The sequence below is a fragment of the Myotis lucifugus genome, unplaced genomic scaffold, assembly GCF_000147115.1.
Source record: "Myotis lucifugus unplaced genomic scaffold, Myoluc2.0 scaffold_83, whole genome shotgun sequence".
NCBI classification, from domain to species: Eukaryota; Metazoa; Chordata; class Mammalia; order Chiroptera; family Vespertilionidae; genus Myotis; species Myotis lucifugus.
The window spans coordinates 508,867-528,149 of NW_005871131.1; the positions used below are offsets into that span (position 1 = coordinate 508,867).

Below are 19,283 nucleotides of genomic sequence, written 5' to 3' on the forward strand. Positions count from 1 at the left end.
ACCTGCCCAGGGGACAGGCAGGGCTTCCCTACGGGCACAGTCCTCAGCCAAGCATGGGAGCCAGGCCCTGCCAGCCCAGCCCTGGGCTGTCCGTGTTCTTGCTGCCACAGCTGGACAGGCCTCTGTACTTCCTGAATCTGAGAGCTCCATGCACACAGGGGACACTGAGGCCTGAAGAGGAAAGGATCTCACCCAAACCCAGAACCAAGACTTCCCAGGCCTCAGGCAGAGCTGTGGGAGGGACAAGGGGAGGTTCACCTGGAGTTGGGAGGGGGAGCAGCTCAGGAAGCAGCCTGCCACTGGCCACAGGAGCCTTGACGTGGCTTTGTCTGTGATGGATGCAAGATGGTGAGCAGGCTGAACTAGGGTGCAGAGGGAGGCGGCCTGCAAGGTCCCTGTCTCTTGCAGAGCCTTGGGTCCTGAACAGCCTCTCACTGGCTTCTGTGGAAGGCAGGGGGAGGGGCAGCCCAGGCCCACCTGCTTCACTCTGTACACGTGGCCTGTTTTGTGCCCTGGGCCTCAGCTCACCTCCCTTGTCACATACAAGGGGAAACTGAGCCTCAGAAGAGGGGAGATGGTCTGAGGTCACACAGATCAGCACCAGGTCTCCACACCCCAGGCTCTTGCGAGGATGGGGCAGTGGCAATAGCACCTCAGGATCATAAGGACCCTCCCAAAGACATGGGGGGTACAGACCATGCCCACCCGCACGCAGGGGCCATGCCAGTTCCCAAGGACACTCTCCAAATGCCAGGGCCGCCTGGGCATCCTCTTTATTGGTGTTTCCCAGGGCCTGGCGCAGAGGGCCTGGGCTGAGAGGCCAGAGTGAGGGGGGAGGGGTGGCAGTCCCAGAGGCAACAGGGGAGCAGGGGAGTGCTGGCATGAAAGAGTTCTTGGGAAAGACTCCTGTGTCTAGGTGTTGTCAGTGCCCAGGGGGTGGCGTGGCGTGTACTTCTCAGCCAAAGACACTCTTGGCAGGCCCAGCTTTCGGCTTATCAAAGACGGTCTCAGTGCCGGTCCGGGTGCGGCTGAACACAGATGGTGCGGCAACGCCGGCTTGCTCTGCGGGCAGGATGGGGAGGTCAGAGGCCCAGCCCAGCCTCCTGGCGAGGGAAAGCCTCTTTTGTGGGGAGCCCCTGAGCTCTGGATTCTTACAAAAGATCCATAGGAGTCCCCATCCTATCCCCTCCTACTGACACACATCTGCACCCCCTCGGCCCCCAGTCCCCTGAGAACACTCACCACACTCCTGCATGACCTGGTAGGTCTTGGACTTGATCGCCTGGTTATTGGTCAGGTTCCCTCGGGCCCCCTTCAGGTCCTCCTCCTTCACAGGGGGGCGCTTCTTCTTGATGGGGGCTCCCTCGGGGCCAGCCTTGGAGACACCAGAGCCTCTTAGAACCCAGGCCTTCAGGCCGAGACCCCTTCGTTCCCACCTCTCCCTGCTCACTCAATTCAAGCCAGTCCAAGGCCCCATTCATCCAGGAAACCTTCCAGACGATGCATCACCCCCTGACCCCCAACCCTGAGTCTCTTTGTCCTTTTCCACAGACTGGGAGCCGTGGCCTCACACTGTCTGCCTGGCTGTCCAAGCTCATGCTTGGGCAGTGGGCAAAGGGGAAAGGCATTCGCTCTGAGGCTGAATTCCAGGCTTTCGGTGAATACCAAGACCTGCTCTCCGGGTGGTGGCAGGGGGTCCCTTAGGTTTGCCCCCCTCCTCCCAAACTGCCAGGATTTACCTTGTGGGCTCTGGGGTGGGAACGGGGTAGAGGAATCAGATGCCCATGAAGTCACATTCCCGTCAGCATCTACCCATGGAGCAGACTGGTCTGTCTGTCCCTCCAGAGCTGGGACACCCAGACTCAGTGTCTACCCTCCCTCAACCCCAGGTGCCTGGGAGTCTGAGGCCTTCCTCCTTCCTAAGCCCTAGGGGCAGGTGCAGACTCCCTGGTCCCTGAGCCTGGGCTGGGCTCCTGGGCAACACAGTATACCCTACAGACACACATACTGCTGGAGACACCCAGGCAGAGTGTACACCCACAGATCCAGCCTCACATGTACACACACACACACACACACACAGCTATAAACGTGCACAAACTGCCAGTTCCGAGAGCAGCTTCCTCACACACAAGATCTAGAAGAACCACCCATTTTCCCTACCCCTCCTAACAAGCCACGGAATGCCATAAACCCCAGCTGAACAGGGTCCCTCAGATAAGGTGGGCGGGGACTCCCCACCTCCCAGGGGCTGCAGAGCTCCTGTGTTTATGCCTGGAGCTCAGCTCAAGACACAGCTGCCAGAGATGACGGTGTCCAGCTGTCCACCCCCCACCCCCAACCCCCACCGCACCAACACACCATGCTGGGCCCTCCTACCTGGGACATGGTGGGTGCTGAGTGAGAGCTGCTCTGAAGGCTCCTCTCTGGCAGCAGTAGCTGGTGGGAGAGATCTGGGTGCCCAGCCCTCCGGAGCTTATATAGTCCACTTGCCCGTCCTGGGAAGTCACTCCCCCTGCTCCGACCGGCTCCCCGACCCCGATGATTCAGGTCCACACAGCCACTGGCTTCAGAGTTTATTCTCGGAGATGATAGGGGATCGCTGAGCACTTCTGCCCAGGGGGCTGCGGCCCTGGTGACAGACAGCTGGGGAGCCTGCACCCTCAGAGACAGCTGCTCTACTTCCAAGCAGGAGGTGCTGGGACTGGCAGCGACTCGTGTTTATGAATGTGGGTGCTGGAATGTGTGTGGCAGGAGGGGCTGTCCATCTGTGACAGTCCATCCCAGGCTGACCGCTTTGGGCTTGTTTTTCTTTCTATTCTACCCCTTCCGATTCCAGAGGAAAGACACCCGCCCTGCACAGCAGCAGGGTGGGCCTCCCTGACTGCCTCTCGCGAGCTCTGCTCACTGCGAGTTCCCTGGGCTCACGGTGGAGCCCAGGGCACCCCTGGGTCACGGGTGGAGACTGCGGCCACAGGAAGCCTGGGGAACTCTCCATCTGTGGCCCTGCTGATGCCCCGTCCTTTGTCTGGCTCCCGAGCACGTTCAGCAAAGGGATGAAGAGCGTAAAGGACCAGGAGGAAACCGCACTTTGTGGCTGAGGGTGAGCTGATGGCAGGACCAGCCCTGAGCCTCCAAGACAAGGTCACCGAAAGGCCCCTGACCTGGGACACTAGGCTGCTGAAGAGGCTGAAAGACAGTGAAGCCCACTGCAGGCATTGGCCTGTGGAGGGAGGGGCAGACCAAGGGCTCCCGCAAGGGGCACCTAGTTCTCTGTTGCTAGCTCCTAATACCCGTCCTCGAAGGGAAGACCCCCGCAGGACTCTAGGCCTGAGGTGGGTGTGGGCAGTAGTGTGAGGTTATTTTTATACTCAAAGGCTCCAAGCAGACGGGACCCAACCAGGCTGACATTTGGTCACTCCTCAAACCCCACCCAAATCCCCTCCTGCCTGGTCCTGACCCCGGAGGCCAATGCGAAGACTGCCAGGCTCCATCTGAGACGAGTGCTGACATGAGGAATGCCTTCAGACAGCTATGGGCAGAGACCCAGGGCTCCGAACAGGGCCAAGAGACACCGAGAGCAGACCCGGTCTATGAGGGCCCAGCTCCCCAATGAGTGCTTCATCACTGTCCCCCCAGCTGGCTCTGCCCCCCAGCTGGCTCTGCCCAGGGAGGCACCTGCCTTGTAGGCCCGTGGCCTCAGGGACAAGGCTGTGGGATGCTCACTCCTCACACTCCATCTCCCAGCACCACTTGCTCCCCAGGGAAGCTTTTACTCACATTAGCAGGGAAGTGGAAATGGCAAGAGTATGTTGGGGTTTTCTTCTCAGCAGATTTTGGTTCCCACATCTGCTACGAGGTGATGTAAAGTCCGCTTGCACTGTTTCTTGGGGAGAACCTTCCAACCCACTGGGGAAATTTTCTTGATCCCACTAAGCTGTTTCAACTCAAGAGAACACACACCAACAACCACAAAAGTGATGGCTTCTTTAAAAAAAAATGTAACAAGACATCAAATTTTATTGTAAACCATTTTATAATGTAAGTACATTGTCTTCCCTTTTATTTCAAAAATGTGTTTTTGTGAATCATAACACCACTGATTAAACACCCCTTAGGCAGACAGTGGAAGCAGGCCATGGTTTGCTCACATAGGTCCGGCTTCTAATAAACTTCATGAAAAGAGAAACCAAGTTAAACCGATCCACCGCCCAGGAGCTCAAGGTGCCAACGACAGTTGGACCAGAGGTTCCCTCGCCGAGAACAAAGCCCTTCAGGCCACCAACATCCCACAGGGTAAACAGAGCGCTCTCCCCTCCTAATTGCAAGTGTGTGAAGTTCCTAAAAGCTGCCTGACACCCTACAAAGTGGCTGCCCTGGCTGGTAGGGCATCCCCAGTGCCACCTATGCTGGTCCGGATGCAAAAAGGCCAGTGAACTGCAGTGTGGAGGGCAGAGTGGGCCGCAGCCCTGGGGCCCCTTCAGAGGGGACTCTGGGCAGCAGCCACGGCCTACACTGCCGAGGGGAAGACACAACTTGGATTTGAGCCGTTATATATTTTCCCTGTAGAGGTGTGAGAGGCCAACCTTAACCCAGGACTCCCTGTTGCCAGGAAGGGGCGCAAGTTAAAGCTTGAGGCGGGCGGCCACCAGCGTGCCCGAGGGCGAGCCGAAGGGCCACAGACCTTTGCCTTGCAGGTCTGCAGGCTGCAGCCACGGCTACCTGGGCCTCACCAGCACCCCTCCTTACATTCCCGTAGCACAGACAGCAAAAGGAAAGAAGGGCCACAATAGTCTCTTCCATTCGGATGCGGCACTTCCACCTCATCAGGTGATTTCCGTTTGTTACAAGGAACTTGTCCAAGACCCTGACTTACAAGTTCCCATCATGGTTGTCTTGGCCAAGGTCCAGATTCTGACAAATGAGACGGACGGTGGACAATACCCAGTTGGTGTCCTGTTGTTTCTCAAGCACAGTGATGCTTGTCATGTGGTTGGAGAGCTGCACCTCATAAGGCACCTTGGAGCAGGTGGTAAGGATATTTGCCCAGGGAGGGAGGACAGCTCGGGAGGAAGTCCCGACAGACCCTCTGCATCCGCTCTCCCCGGGCAGCTCCACAGAAAGCCCCTGTGACGCAGGACGCACTCCCATAGAAATGATGTGTGCATGTGCGTGTGTGTGTGTGTGCGTGCATGTGTGTGCATATGTGTGCATGAGGCCACGCTGTCCAGGCCCACACAGCGCAAGGCCCTCTGTGGTCAGACACCATCCCCTAGTTAGCCAACTACGCAGCTGCAGCTCCAAGACCAAAGCCCTTACTGAAGATCAGGATACAGGGAGAAACCACCACGCACTCACAGCCTCTTTCCCCCTCCAAACCCACTACCAGTAGGCGCTGGGACAAGCCTTGAGATGGGCAGATAACGTGAGTCTATATGACCCAGTTTCCATCTTTCACGGACTATGGTTCTTCTACCCCGTCTCCAGTTCGGACACATTAGGAACTCGAGACTGAAAATGAAGCTCTGATTCTGAGCTCAGAAGGTACAAGAAACAGCTGTGGACACAGGTTGTTCAAATCAAAATGAAATAGGAGCAAAAAGTAAGGAGAGGCAGCGATGCCACGAGGGACTGCTGTCTAGCAGGAACACCAGTCCCAGTCCTCCAAATGCCAGTTCTAGTGAGGAGACACCCACCGACACAGCCAGGGGACGGGAGGGGCGACGGGCGCACCAGGAGAGCAGAAGCGATGTGAGAAAGGAGACCCTCTCCAATCTTACACGAGGCCCCACCCTGCCTCGCCTCTTCTCTCCTGCTGCAGTCACAGGTCCGGCCCCCTCAGCCCTCTGGCCTGGGGACTCCTAGGGAAGATGGGTGCGAGGCAGAGGACAAGCCCGGGATGCCTGGCTTAACAGCTTGCCTCACATGTGACAATTCAGACCCAATCTTCCTAAGTGAAGACGTTTTTGTGTAGGTCTAGAGAGAAGGTTCTGGGCGGTGTGGCCTCCCTGCACCTGCCTCACTTTCAGCTCACACCTCAGCAGCGGGTATTCTGTTCCTAAACTTCCATGGCTGCCTCGGGCTTGACATAACACTGGGCAGCTCCACCTCGCTGCATCCACAGCAGGGCAAGTGCCCCGTCAGCCGAATCCACTGCCAGTCAGCAGACTCCCAAAGCCACTGGGGCCCCTGCCCAGGCTGAGTGGGGGCCACTTCCTGGGGGGTGGGGGGGGGGCACAGTTAGAAGCACCTTGTCCTGGCTGTGGATGCAGCCACCCCCCTGCCTGGAGTATGTGAAAAACAGGACCATCTGGTCAGGCAGGTGTTCTCCAGACTCTTGTGCAAAATAAATGGACGCGATAACAGGTCGGGGCAGCCTGACCTGGAGCCGGGTCCAAAGGCTGGTTCTGAAGGCTGCGCCAGGGGAGGCATGGAGGCCGAGCCGACCTTCTAAACCGCAGACTTGGAGGTGCTGAGGAGAGGCGAGGAACAAACAGCACTGGCCTTGCAGTCTCAATTTCTCTGGACACTAAGACCTCTTAGCCCCTTCTCTTGGTCCAATTTAACTAAGACCTCTGCCCTGCCAGCAGGAAGGCCAAGGAGCCGCAGGGCCTGGCATGCACAGGGGCACTGGACCCACATCTGGGCCAGCTGCCTCCTGCTCGGGCCCGACCTTTACAAACCCACTGAGTTTGCTGACCTCTGATAAGGACCCATCTCCGTTCCTACTGTGTTCGCTACCCTATCTTATCACAGATTACCTAACAATATTGCAAATAAAAAACCCTCGGCTTCTTCCTCCCACCATCCCATGAAAGGCAAACGAACCCATTTCTTTGGGGGTTAAAAAGACTTTTTAAATACAATAGTATGAAAATATAACTTAAAAATATAAAAGTCAACAGCATACGGAAGACTTAAAAATCTATGTTTTGCCCATTAGTCCCATAGGAAATAAACACATACTCAAAAAACATGAACACTGTGACATCTCGTAAAACCGGCTTTAGAAATCAAGAGTTATAAAAGCCATTTTGAGTAAGAAAGCACTGCGGTTCCAACTCCGTCAATGAGTGACTTTTAGCCCCAAACCTGTTATGTCTTCACTCCCCGGCCCTGGGGAGAGGCTCTACCCAGTCTGTGGTGCGCGTGAGCTTTTTCCTCATGGCCACCCCGCCAGACACCCAACAGGGCTCCGGGGTCCCTCACAACCACATCGGACGACAACAAAGGAAGAAAACGCCTGGCTTGCATATTTGGTCAGTGTTTGTAGTGCAACTGAGTGGGGACCTCCAACAGCCGCGACCCGCTCGGCGCTGGCTCTTCCTCCCTCTCTCCAGTCACGGTCCGGTCGCTGGGAGTGGGCAGAGCGTGAGGACGGAGGTAGAAGAGGAGGGAGAGAGGAGGGGAGGAAGGAGGCTGCAGAGCAGCCGGGCCCCCAGACCTGACCCGCACAGGATGCGTCATACAGGCAGCCCGAAGCGGTGCTTCTTTTTCTTCGCAGGCCTCAGGGGCGTCAGTCTGCAGAGGTCCTCCTCCACGTCGGACTCCTCCATCTCGTCATCGGCCGAGATCAGGATCTGAGGCAGCGGAGAGGTACGGCCCTGCGTCACCGCCAGCGGTGCCTCTTCCTCTGCCCGCCCTGGACCCCGGCACGGGGTGCCAGCCCCTCCAGGAGGCCTCGGTCTTGTATTTCTTTAGAAGAGCGTGACGGGAGGCTACTTTACAGAGGGGGACAAGCTGGCCCACCCCACACCCCTCCACGGGCTGCTGAAACCATGGCTGAGTGGACACGAGCACCCCTAGCGCCTCAGCCTGGATCGCCAAGCCCTCGCCCATCGGGCTCAGACCTCCGCCTCCTGTCATCCTGGCCAATCCTCCGAGTCCCTGCTGCTCTCGCCGTCACCCACATGACCCACTACGTGACCGCGTCTGCTCCTCCCTGCACAGAGGCTGCCTGCAACGCTGAGCCTCACCTCAAGTTCACGGAGCGCCTACAACACGACCGGCCAGGCCAGATGCCAGGGTGCCCCGTTCTGCCATCTATTCCGCTTTCAGATCTCCCTCAGGAAGCCCAGGAGTGACACGGACTGTCCCAGGGTCCTCCCAGGGTTCTGCCAACGCCTCACCAGCAGACCTTGTGGTCATGCTGAGCTGTCCAGGCACCGCCTTCTCCTCCCCGCCTATGGCGGCCTCTTGGGGGAGACACGCTCTCGGCCATTTCTGAAGCCCCTCGCAGTGCCCTGGGCAGCACCGGGGGAGCTGAACAAGGGCTCTCACGGGGCAGCCTGCCCCGCCGGCAGCACCGAAGTGGCACATGGGTACCGCCAGCTGCCCGGGACACACAGCCTGGCCTCGTGCTCCTATTGATGACCAGGAGTCTCCCTCAGGCCCAAATCTTCAAGTTAGGAAACTTGAAAATAAGAGATGAGGACCCCTACATTTCAGAAGTTTCCAGCTGGCTGAGCCAACACTTCCCTCGCTTGTTAGTGGTTCAGGGAGTGAAACCCCTCGATGCTTCAAGGCCACGGTCAGGCCCGTGAGAGGCCTTGACAGCGTCCCTGGCACAAGGCAGTTCCTCCCTTTCCTGTCTTTCTCCACTGGCGTGGGGAGCCCGGGGGAAGCCACCCCGAGCAAGGCCTCCACCTTCCTGCCCTGGGAAGGCTCACGGGGCAGCAGGAAGGGGTCCAGGCGGAAGGGGAACCGTCTCCCTCCCCCGGCTGACGTGAGACCCCTCAGGTCAGCAGCACGAGGCTCGGCCCTACCTCCGACTCCGACTCCTCGTGGGATGCGGCCCTTCGGTAGCGGACCTTGCTCCCATTCCTCGAGTCCTGGTTGGCTCCCCTTTCCTCCAGTTTAGCTTTCGTCCTCCCCTTTCTCATGAGGAAATTGTCCACTACCCAGAACATCAAAGCCTATAGGGAGGAAAGGTACAGATTACTCGAGGATAAGCCATGTGTGAAAGCAAAGCAGGGCAGCCCCCACACCCCATCCTTCCCACCCCACTCCCAATGACAGCACCTGTCCAGGCAGAGAAAAACCTTATCCATCCCTCTATCGCTCAGAAGCTTAAAGAGAGATTCCTCATCTCTATCTCCTTTGCTTTCTTATCAGAGAAAGCCCTGCCCTCTTTATCCCCAGGGTTACTGTGGTGGTAACTGATGAGACAGCCTGCCTGGGGCCTGGCCCCAGCCACTGACGAGTGGGGCCTGGGACCAAGTCCCCCAGCTCCTCCCTGGGCCGGTCGGCCAGCACTCGGTCACATCTGTCAAACCCAGATTCCTTTACAGTTTCTTCACATATCTCCTAACTGCTAGCCGGTGTGCCTGTGAGTTTCTCTTGAAACTCTGTGGTGAGAATAGCTGACCTAATGATTCTCACCGAGAAGTCGCTGTTACACAGGGTGGGAACCTCGGCAGGAAGCCACCGGGCAGGGAGGGCAGGACGAAGTCCCTAGGACCCTCCTGCTTGCACAGAGGCCCTGAGGCAGGGATCTGCCTGGCGAGGCGGCCACCGGCCATGCCATTTCCAGGTCGGGTGGGGCTGGGGAGCTGACAAATGCTCACTCAGAGGGACCCGAGAGCTGTCAGAAGGCAGGGCACTAACTGGGGTAAAAAAAAATGCAACATGGCACTGACATTGACAAAGAAGGGGACGATCAGCATGACGATGGCCAGCTTCAGGTCTGGGTTTTCAATGGGATTCAACAGGGCCACCTGGAAAGAGAAGCAGACTCCGTGAGGTGGGGGGAGGCCACAGAGAAAGTGCTTGGAAGGAGGGGCCCTTAGGTCAGATATTCACCCCAGCACCTCACACCCAGGGCTGCACAGTCCCCAGGTTTGAACGCTGACGAGGGACCCTCCTGGAGACCACCGGAGCAGTCAGTGCTCCCTGTGGTGAGGACGTGGGCAGTGAGGTCACGTCAGACACCACCACTGAGGTGCCAGACCACTTTCTCACCGAAATCCTGCAACCCCACCACCTCCTGGACTATGGCTCTATAACGCCTTGATTTGTTTTCTGAAAAAATAAAACTCAGCCACCAATAAAGCCAAAGGATGGCAGAGCCATTTGTTTCCAGAGGCTCATGGGCATGTGGAGGAAGGAGGCAGTGAAGGTGTATCTACACTGGGCCAGGGCCAGAGGGCAGAGGGCAGAGGGCAGGGACGAGGGAACCTGGGAACAGTGTGACCAGCTGCTGCCTCTGGCACCCAAAGGCTCAGTTAACCTTGGCCAGGAGAGATGTGTGAAGAAGGCATCTGCAGATGTAATGAACACCTGCCTGACACTCGGTGTTGCAAGGCCTGAAGACTAATATCGGACAGGACTGTATTTTCACGGGATTTATATACGTGTCCCATTGGCTTAATCTGGAGCAGATGTCTGTGTCATTGAAGTGGATGGTGCGAAGTAAAAAAACTGACTCGTTACTGCTCTTGTTACGTAGCCAGCAGCTGCCATGTCAGACCAAATCAAGGGTCTCCTGATGGAGCTAAAAACAAATAAACAAGCCACAAATTTGGTTTTCCAAGCAGGCTGGTGTGGCACGGGGAAGGAGTGCTGTCTTAGTGTCTCAGAGAGCTAATGAAGAGGCAAGAGGCAAACCTTTTTCCACTGAAGTATCAGGAGGATGATGAAGACGACAGCTTTTTCAAACATCATGATCACGATGTACAGCGCACACTGGCCGACCCAGGCTCCGCACTGCAGAGGGTCTCCTGCCGGGAGAGTGGGCGCTCGGTCACGCAGCTCAGAGTGGGATCCAGGCTGGCGACGCCTCCCCCCCACTTCCCACAGCCCTGCCCCATGCCAGAACCCCGACTCTAAAGCTACTCAATGAACCCCCAAAGCACCAAGAATCACCTCTGCCCGGACCGACAAATGTGGGTGTTTAAAACAAAACCAGAGAATTCCTAATTTGGAGATACCAGAGTGTCTTTTCTTTCAAGAGATTCTAAGACATAATTAAAACGCATCAAGTTAGTGAGTGCCTGTTGCTGGAGCTCAGACGCTGGCTCTCTGTGTCCGCTGGCAGCAGGAGCTGTGTTAAGCAAGACTGCTATTATTACCCACTGTTGATTTTTCCAGTGACTGTGGTGCTGCCCCCCGCCCCCCACCATGAGCGGCCAACATTTTTGAATTATGAAGGCAGCAAACAACCTCCTTGTTCATCTCCCACGCCCTCTCCCTAGTCCCCTGCTGCTTCAGCCCTAAAAGCAGAAATGTGTCTCTGGAGGAATTCAGATTCTGCCTGGGATGGGGCACCCGAAACACCTTGGACTGGGGAAAAGGAAGTCCTCGAGGCCAGGAGAGATGGGCTGTGCCTCGGGGCTGACAGAGGGCCCCCTGAGGTCCCATCAGTCACTATGCTTGAGAAGTGAAGGAATCCACGGTCCACAAGAGGGGACACTCAGGCCCAGATGTGCCTCCAGATGTTTCAAAAGGGACTAGAAGGGTGGAGGACCAGCCCCTCCAGGGAGAGATCTACTTCCTCAGTGAAAGGCAGGACTCACGGGATGAGCCTCTGAGGAGCAACACACGCCTCCCCAATGGGAGACCCAGGGGAGAGGAAGGGTGGGGGGAGGCTGCTGGCCAGAGGAGGGGCTGGAGAGTAACATTTCAGGGCAGGCAAAGGCCCCGATCCAAGCTGAGGAAAGAATGTGGCCCAGAGAGAAATCTCCAGCTTCTCATTCGATGCTATCATTTTCGTGACAATCCCTGTGCCGGCACCAGCGTTGGAGGCCGCAGCCCTGCCGAGCCTGCTCGCTGCACCCAGTGGGAGCGCAGGGAATGCCTTCACGCAGCTGTCATGGACACAGCAGGCCATTCCCTTTTCTGGAAAACCCTGGGAGAAGCGTGCAGAAAGCACGCAGAAGACATCGTTGCCTCTCCGGAGGTCACCCTATCTACTTCCACTTCTGGGAGACGACACATGTGAGCCAAACCATCATTTCAGAAGCACAATCTCTCCCAGCTCGATCTTCAGGGGAGCTTTGTAGTTCAGTAGACTACCTTACCTTACGGAGAGAAGTTCTCAAAAATGACAGGTCAAGATATTTGTAAAAAACCGTTAAGTAAGATTGGGGACAGCCAGACAGAAAGCACTGGTAGGAAATACCTGAGTGGGGACGAGAGTGTTCAAGAGTCAACAGAACAAGTGGCAACACTCATTCACTCTCTAAAGAAACGGACTTGCTCAGAGTGTGTTTACTCCCTCTGCTCTTCACTTTTAAGTGACTGACAAGAGGGACCGTTCTCTCATCTGCCTCCTGCTGCTCACGCTGCTGAGTTTCAGAGCCACAACTTAGCTGCCTCTTTTTCATTCAGATGCTTTAATAAGTGGGAAAAAAAAAAACATGGAAAAAGGAAAAAATCAAGTGTAACCCGACTCTCACATCATTTCCTCCTGCGCATCATGAGCCCATGTGCTGGTTTTTCTGATTTCTGTTCCATTTGAGAGTCATATGTTCCCCGTGGTCTCATCTTTTAAAGACAAACAAGCCAGGCATTCTTGCTGTGTCACGCTTTTTACCACACCGGACACCCTCAGGTACATGGACGCTTTGCTTTGTTGAATTATCTCCTCAGGATCAATTACAGGAAAGGGGCCAAGAGGAGGGACCACGTCTGTATCTAGAGAGGTTCTGGAAGGGAGCCTGAGGGCAGGACAGGCGGCCAAGGCCACGAACCACTGGTGCCCACGGGACACAGACCTTGTGTTCAGGGCTTTTGCCTGGGGGAGAGCAGCCCGGTCATCAAACTGCAGACACCACGCAGTGCCTGGATCCTGTCTCAGCCCTCAGGGCTGGGTGGCATTCCCCAAGGCCCATGTTCTTGTTAGCAAGTTCACCTTCTCTCCTAGGGACCATGGAAGCACCTAGGAAACAAGCCCCTCTTCTTCATTTACTGAGAAGAGAGCTCTGGGGTCCACATGGAATGGCTGCCTCAAGCGGACGGCTGGCTGACAGGTGTGGCAGGTAGAATAATGGCCCCACAGAGACAGTCACGTGTTAGTCCCCAGAACCTGTGAACACATCAGGTAACGTGGCCAAAGGGAATTAAGGCTGCAAATGGAATTGCTAGTCTGCTGACTCTAAGACAGAGAGAGTCGGGGGGGGGGGGGGTGTCATCACAAGGGCACTTCAGAGTAAAGGGAGGTGGCAGAAGGTCAGAGTGATTGGATGTGAGAGGAACTCAACCTGCTGTTGCTGGCTCTGAAGGAGGAGGAAGGGGCCCCCAGCCAAGGACTGCAGACAGCCTCGGGGGCTGGGAGAGGCCAGGAAATGGACTCTGCTCTTAGAGACCCAGAAAGAACCAGTCCTGCTGACACCAGGATTTCAGTCCATGAGACCCAAGTCTCACTTCTGAATTAGGGACTGTAAGGTAACAAGTTTGTGCTGTTTTAAGCCACCAACTTTGTGATAATGTGTTGTAAGAGCAACAGAAACAAAAGAAATGGGCAGAAATAGAAATCGGGTGACGGAGGACACACACTATCCTCCAGCACCTGGGGTGGGAGGACTCGAGACGTCCGTGATCAAGTGCTTCCTCTGGAGACACCCTGGTGCGGTAACGCGGATTCCCGAAGGCAGCAGCGGTGGCCCAAGGGCAGGGGCCAAACGGGTAAGAGGAGGCTGCATGGAAATAGATTCAGACACCCACTGCCTTCTTCCTCCCAGTCTACTCTTGGAGATGCAGAAAAAATACCCCGGAGCAGGTGGAACCATAATGCCTGGTGTATCAGGACCAGACCCGATCTCCACTCTCAGGTGACTGAGTGGCTCGCGACTGGCTGTGGTGGACTTCCTGGGCACCAGTAAGCAATTATTGAGAACCCTGCCTTCCAGAAGGACCTTAACAGCAAGGAAGCAGTGATGAGCACTGTTCTTGGAGGTGACGGGAGGCTTAGGAACCCAAGGTGGCAGCCATGAGCCACCCCAGGCACTGGCAGGGTGAGCTTCCTGTGTCGCTCAACCCCGCAGGGTGCCTATCCTATGCCTGAGGATGCTGCTGCTTTGGTCCACGTGTGCTACGTCCGTTTCCATCCTCCAAGCTGAGGAGTGCATGACTCAGGGCTCCTCGGAAGCCTTCCCTGGAGCCACAGGAGCACACGTGTGTGTTGGACACTATCTTAGGTCAGTGACTCACCAGGCATCAGGTAACCAGGCTAAGAAAAGCCCTCCCCTGAGCTCATCTCCCCTCAATGGTGACAGACAATTACTAAGATTTCTAGAAATACCCCAGGCACTCATCACAGCCTGCTCCACGAATCGGCTCCCCCTTTAAAATGTCAGTCTCTATTGAGGGTTGGGTCATGTAGGAGTGAGCAGCCCTCGGGCCCAGGAAAGGCGAGGAGGACCCAGATTTCCACCTGTATTCCCTCCCTCTTGAGCTGTGTGCACCTTCATGGAAAAGGTTCCACGTATGCTGTCCCACCGAGGCAGCAGGGCCAGCTGTGACGGTGGAGGGAGCTGCTGTCCCCTGACCCCGAATCCCCAGGTCCTGAGTCACCAGGTCCTGAGTGAGTCACCAGGCTGTGGCAGAGCCCGGAGAAGGTACCCTCGCCCACAGTCCTGTGGGGCCACATCGGCCGTTTTTCTGGGAGTGCAGAGTAAACGGCATTTGTGCTCAGGATCAGCACGGGGCTGCCTCCTAACCAAGCTGTGTCCCATGCGGTCTGACAAGGTGCAAGGGGGTCAAAGCTGGGCCAGCATCCGTAAGTCACCTGCTTTAAGTCGCATCTCTGCAAGTGAGGATCGAACTGGTGTCCTTGGTGACTGTACGTGTCAGATGCTGGGGGGGAGGCCAGCCCATAGGAGGTAGCAAGGTGACAGGCCCAGGGGGATGGACTCTCTAGTCCTGACTTTTTGTGATAAAATGGCCCAAGGAGAGGACAAACAGAAAGAGGGGCAGCTCCCTACTGAGCACCTCCAAACCAAGAGCCACCCCATCTCTCTAAGGAGGTGGCAGCTTGGCCCAGTGTGGTGGCCTCATGACTCTAGGTGGGCCGCCAGTGCCCTCTGGTGGAAGAGGCCAGCGCTGTCCCACTCTCTGCATTTAGTGTGTCTCCTGCTACAAGACTGAAGCCAAGCAGTGAAGTGAGCACCCACATGCCCCGACGCGGGGCACTCTGACGCTGGGGGAGGATGGCACTCGGGACCCAGAACAAGTCCCTCCACCACAGAAGAGACAGCCACCAACTCCTGAATCTCCTCTGAATCCACTGGCCTGGAGGGCTGCACAGGGCAAGGAGCCCCTCTAGGAATCCCCCGCATTCCCCGCCAGTGTCCATGGTACGTTACCATATTCGCCAAAGCGCAGGGACTCCCACTGCTGCCACTCCACCACGACGCTGACGGCACGCACCCCCAGGTAGATGAGCAGCATGCCCACGGTGGCGTCCAGGAGGAAGTTGATGAGGTACCTGTGAGGAGAGGGCACAGTGGCACCGTCAGGGAGCCAGAGCCGGAGTTGGCCCTCTGTGCTGACCAGAGCCAGTGTCAGGGCTGACGGCCCAGCACTCTGCCTGGCCTGGCTCTGGGGGCCGGGGGCAGAGAGCCGTCGATGTGCCTGAGCAGGAGGCCGCAGCGCTCTCCTCTGGGAGCCCCGGGGAAGGGCCCTGTGCAGTGTGCAGCCCCTCTTCAGGGGCTGGACAGCTCGAGGGAGGGGTGGAGGAGACAGAGAAACCTGAAAGACCACAAGTGCTTTTGCCAAAACAAAGACTCGACATAAGACAGGATGGAAACAGGCAAGGAAGTCAACAGGAAAACAGAACTTAATAAAAATACCTGCTCCATGACTGTTCACTCCCTGACAGTCCAGCCCACCCAAGGCCCCCAGTCAGTGCCACTGCACCAGGCAGCTCAGGAAATGGCCCTGGGGGCTCTCAGACCAAAGAGGGCAGGGCCGCCCAGCCTCACTCCCCCTGTGCTTCTAAGCCTGCCATGGAGACAAGTGCAAGTCAGGGTTTCCAAGGAGCGAGCTTGACTTCCCATGGAAAAGGCCAGATGCTGAAGGAGAGGGGAGGAGAGAGGCAGAAGGCTAGGCCCACTGTGACCACTTGCTCATCATGTCTGTTTCCACCTGCCTGACCTCACCAAGGCAAGGCCCCTTGCCCACTGGCCCTCTCTTGAGGGCCCTGCACCAAGATTTCTCCGGGCACCACTGGCCACAGGCCCAGCTCCGCAGACAGACCGCAGGAGACAAGCAGTCACTGGGTCAGCTCTACCCTCTCAGATGCCACAGGGCTCAGAACCCCCAGAGCAGCTCTGGACTCCACAGACCACCTGCGGTGCTTTCGAGTGGCTGAGGCTTGAGGCATTTTATGCAGACCCAGCCCCCACCCCAAGGCCCAGGCTTTGGTGGCATGCACAGCCCTCTGACACCAGAGGGTCACACTCTGCTCGGTGTGGTCAGGGCCCTGGAGTGGCCTGGAAACCAGAGGGAGGGGCGGCATTGTCTCCCGCCTGCCCTTCCTCTTTAAAATCACCAGGGGTCACTCTCAGACCAGAGATGGAAGGAATAGCAACTGCTTCCAAGACAATTTCTCCACATTCACAGCCCCAGGCTATGCTGCTCTTAGATGCTCACATCTAATTGGTTTCAAGTGGTTCTCACATCTGAGACCCGTCCTAAAAATAGTGAGAACACCTACTGCACATTGCAGGCATACCTCCATTCACTGTGCTTCACAGAGGATACATTTTTAACAAACTGAAGGCAAGACCCTCCAACAGCAAGAAGATTGATTACCCCTCACTTTATTGTGATTCTCGCTTTGTTGTGGAGGCCTGGAACCGAACTGCAACATCTGAGATGTGCCTGTACATGTGTTAGCTCACTCGTTCCCTCGCCAAGTATTTATTTGCAGCCTTGGGATAAAGACAGAAACCTCTTACTCTGAACCCAACACAGGTGAGGTGCATGGCAGTCAGTATCCTGTGGGGCCAGACTGGCTGGGTTCAAATCCTAGCTCCTTCACTCTTTCCTGTGAGCTGTAAAATCACTCTGTGCCTCAGTCGCCCCAACTGTAAATGAGGATGATCAAAGTATCGATACTGCAGGGCTGTTACGAGGATCAAATGAGTCAATAAATAGAGACAGTACCTGCCAACAGTAAGTAAGCACTAGAGAGAGGTGTTCATAGAACAGCAGCCCCTCAGAGGCACTGAACCCTGGATGTCAGAAAGGCTCACCTCCCACCCAAAGCAGCATCCCCAACGCAGAGAACCCCTAAAGCCACAGGAAGCAGCTCATCCCTCTATTTCTCCTCTTCCTGAGCTGAAACTGGCTCCCCTTCTAGGTGTGCAGACTCCCAAGATGCCCCAGGTCTAGCCCAACCCTTACTCCACCTGTGAAAAGTCACAGGACAAAGCGAAGGTGGGCCTGGCATAAACCCCAGGCAGCACTCACTCTTCCTCAAGGCCCAGGTTTTGCTGTGCACAGCCCTGACACCAGGGGGTGCACACTCCGCTGAGTGATCAGGGCCCCGAGAGGTGAGAAGACCAGAGGGCGGGCACCTCTCATTCCCCAAGCAATGCCTGCTCTGCCTTCTAGTCTCCCATCCAGCAACTCCTCAATGACTGCTGGAGCTTTCGTGTCCTCCTCAAGTTTTAACGGCAATATCCTCCAACTGAGCTATTCACATCTTCACTGGTAAGTGTCCCTATGGTTTCAATGGGGCTATACTCATCTGATGAAAGCTCTGATCCTGGGGATCTGGTAGGACACACAGGACAGAGGAAACTGAGGCTCAAAGAAGTTAAGCCACCCTCCCGCAGTCTGGCCTCTCAGTCTGGCCTCTGCTCTTTTCATCACCCCAAACCCTATTTTGGATCCTTTTTCCTGCGGGTCACGCACTCGAGGTCTGTCAATAGCCCCTTCTCCATCCTGGCTGTGATTCAATCTGTCAGTGTCCTGCTTAAAGCCGAGGTATCTTCTTTTTGTTGGTGCAAGGGGGAGTGATGTGGCCAGGGCTGCACCAGGAGTTAAGTTTTCCGGCCCCAGTACCTCTAGGACACAGAGCTGGCTCTCAGACAACCTCCACCAATGACATCAGGACGATTCACCAGAGGGTGGCATGGGCTTGCTGCTGGGCTCAAGGACCAGAAGGACAAGGCCCTTTCCTAACCATCTCCCCTGCAGGATGATCGCCCTTCCAGTCCCCTGCTTGGGACGACACCCAAACATCCAAACAGAGCACAACCTTACCCAGTCTTACTAAATCTCAAAACTGCACACTGTCACCAAAAAAGAAGCTTAAAAGAATCTTCTAGTCCAAATGATCTTAAATGCACAAGAAACCTCTTGGCAAGGAACTCACCAGCCCTCCACCCCCTTCTCCCATAGAGACAGGGCAGGACCGGAGGGCATCCCAGGCAGAGGGCAGCTGGCAAATGCACAGAGGCAGGAGACAGCCGGCAGGGCTGAGAGCCACCAGGAGTCGCTCTACCATGGCTGACGCACCAAGCCAGAGCCAGGAAGGTAGTAGATGGGAGTCAGGATAAGGCAGGTGAGCCTCCCTTTCCACTCCATCTGCTGAGTGAGAGAGGTGCTGTCGGCAGGGAGGACAGCGTATGATGGCCCAACAGGGGTTTCAGGCAGATTGCTCTGGGGCTGTGTGGAAGGCACACTGCACTGACAAGGTGGAACAACCCATGCTCTTCGGGTCAAGAGGTCAAAGACGGTCAATAATGGCTTCGAACCTGAGTGGCTGACATCACAGAGAAGCCCCATGTGTGTCCTGTCCCAGCACAGGACATCATGCTGCCCAGCCGGGAAGCTGGGAGACATAAGGGTACCAGAAAGTCAAGAAACAGAACTCAGGTTGATCAGCAGAACTCATATCTCTCAGAGGAGCAGAGGACAAAGCAAGCTGAGAGAGGAAACATGGCTGGCAGCAGAAAGACATTTTTAGTGATGGGACAGGTGATGTTTGTACTCAAATATGAACCACTTACAGTGAGCAAGGGTCCTCTTCGGTGAGATCTGCTAGGTACACATTGGCAAAGTGGATGAACAGCATTCCTATGGCTTGTTTGGAAGTGTCTAGAAACCTGTACAAAATAGGATTGGCACTGGTGATCACACTGACAGGAGGATAGTAACCAAGCTGGGGAAAAGCTAAGTCTGAAGTAGGGGAAAAGCCACTGGGAGACCCCAACTTCCAAATTACCAATCACCTCTTCCTGGGCCATCAGTACTAACCCAGGCTTGTGAATCAGTGACTTTTTCAAAACCTTTAATACACTGCACTCAATCCCAAAAAGGCCACTGATTAATAA

General features: G+C 56.0%; 3 protein-coding genes across 3 annotated transcripts in view; all 3 read right to left on the bottom strand.

The window, feature by feature from the left end:
• The window catches only part of LOC102429099 (musculoskeletal embryonic nuclear protein 1), a 41,901-nt gene extending 39,405 nt beyond the window's left edge, over positions 1 to 2,496 (bottom strand). The window contains exon 1 of the mRNA XM_023755676.1: positions 2,380 to 2,496. Coding sequence (XP_023611444.1) covers positions 2,380 to 2,388 — 9 coding nt within the window. The 5' untranslated portion in view covers positions 2,389 to 2,496. The remainder of the gene's footprint in view (positions 1 to 2,379) is intronic.
• On the bottom strand, positions 749 to 2,510 carry LOC102430626 (musculoskeletal embryonic nuclear protein 1). Its single transcript, XM_006090848.3, has 3 exons — positions 2,380 to 2,510; positions 1,243 to 1,375; positions 749 to 1,062 (listed from the first exon to the last, which is right to left on the bottom strand). Exons 1-3 carry the CDS (start codon positions 2,386 to 2,388, stop codon positions 956 to 958), a joined length of 249 nt encoding a protein of 82 aa, XP_006090910.1. The 5' UTR covers positions 2,389 to 2,510; the 3' UTR covers positions 749 to 955.
• A 1,475-nt stretch (positions 2,511 to 3,985) lies between these two features.
• Positions 3,986 to 19,283, bottom strand: part of STIMATE (STIM activating enhancer) — a 44,312-nt gene continuing 29,014 nt past the window's right edge. The window contains exons 3-8 of the mRNA XM_006090849.3: positions 18,960 to 19,055; positions 15,303 to 15,424; positions 10,606 to 10,718; positions 9,639 to 9,716; positions 8,766 to 8,915; positions 3,986 to 7,580 (exon numbers count right to left, since the gene is read on the bottom strand). Coding sequence (XP_006090911.1) covers positions 7,464 to 7,580; positions 8,766 to 8,915; positions 9,639 to 9,716; positions 10,606 to 10,718; positions 15,303 to 15,424; positions 18,960 to 19,055 — 676 coding nt within the window. The 3' untranslated portion in view covers positions 3,986 to 7,463. The remainder of the gene's footprint in view (positions 7,581 to 8,765; positions 8,916 to 9,638; positions 9,717 to 10,605; positions 10,719 to 15,302; positions 15,425 to 18,959; positions 19,056 to 19,283) is intronic.

Excerpts from the sequence above, each read along its gene's own strand:
- LOC102430626 (XM_006090848.3), bottom strand. Across the intron at positions 1,063-1,242 it reads CCAGGTCATGCAGGAGTGTG|AGCAAGCCGGCGTTGCCGCA; the intron begins GTGAGTGTTCTC and ends TCCTGCCCGCAG.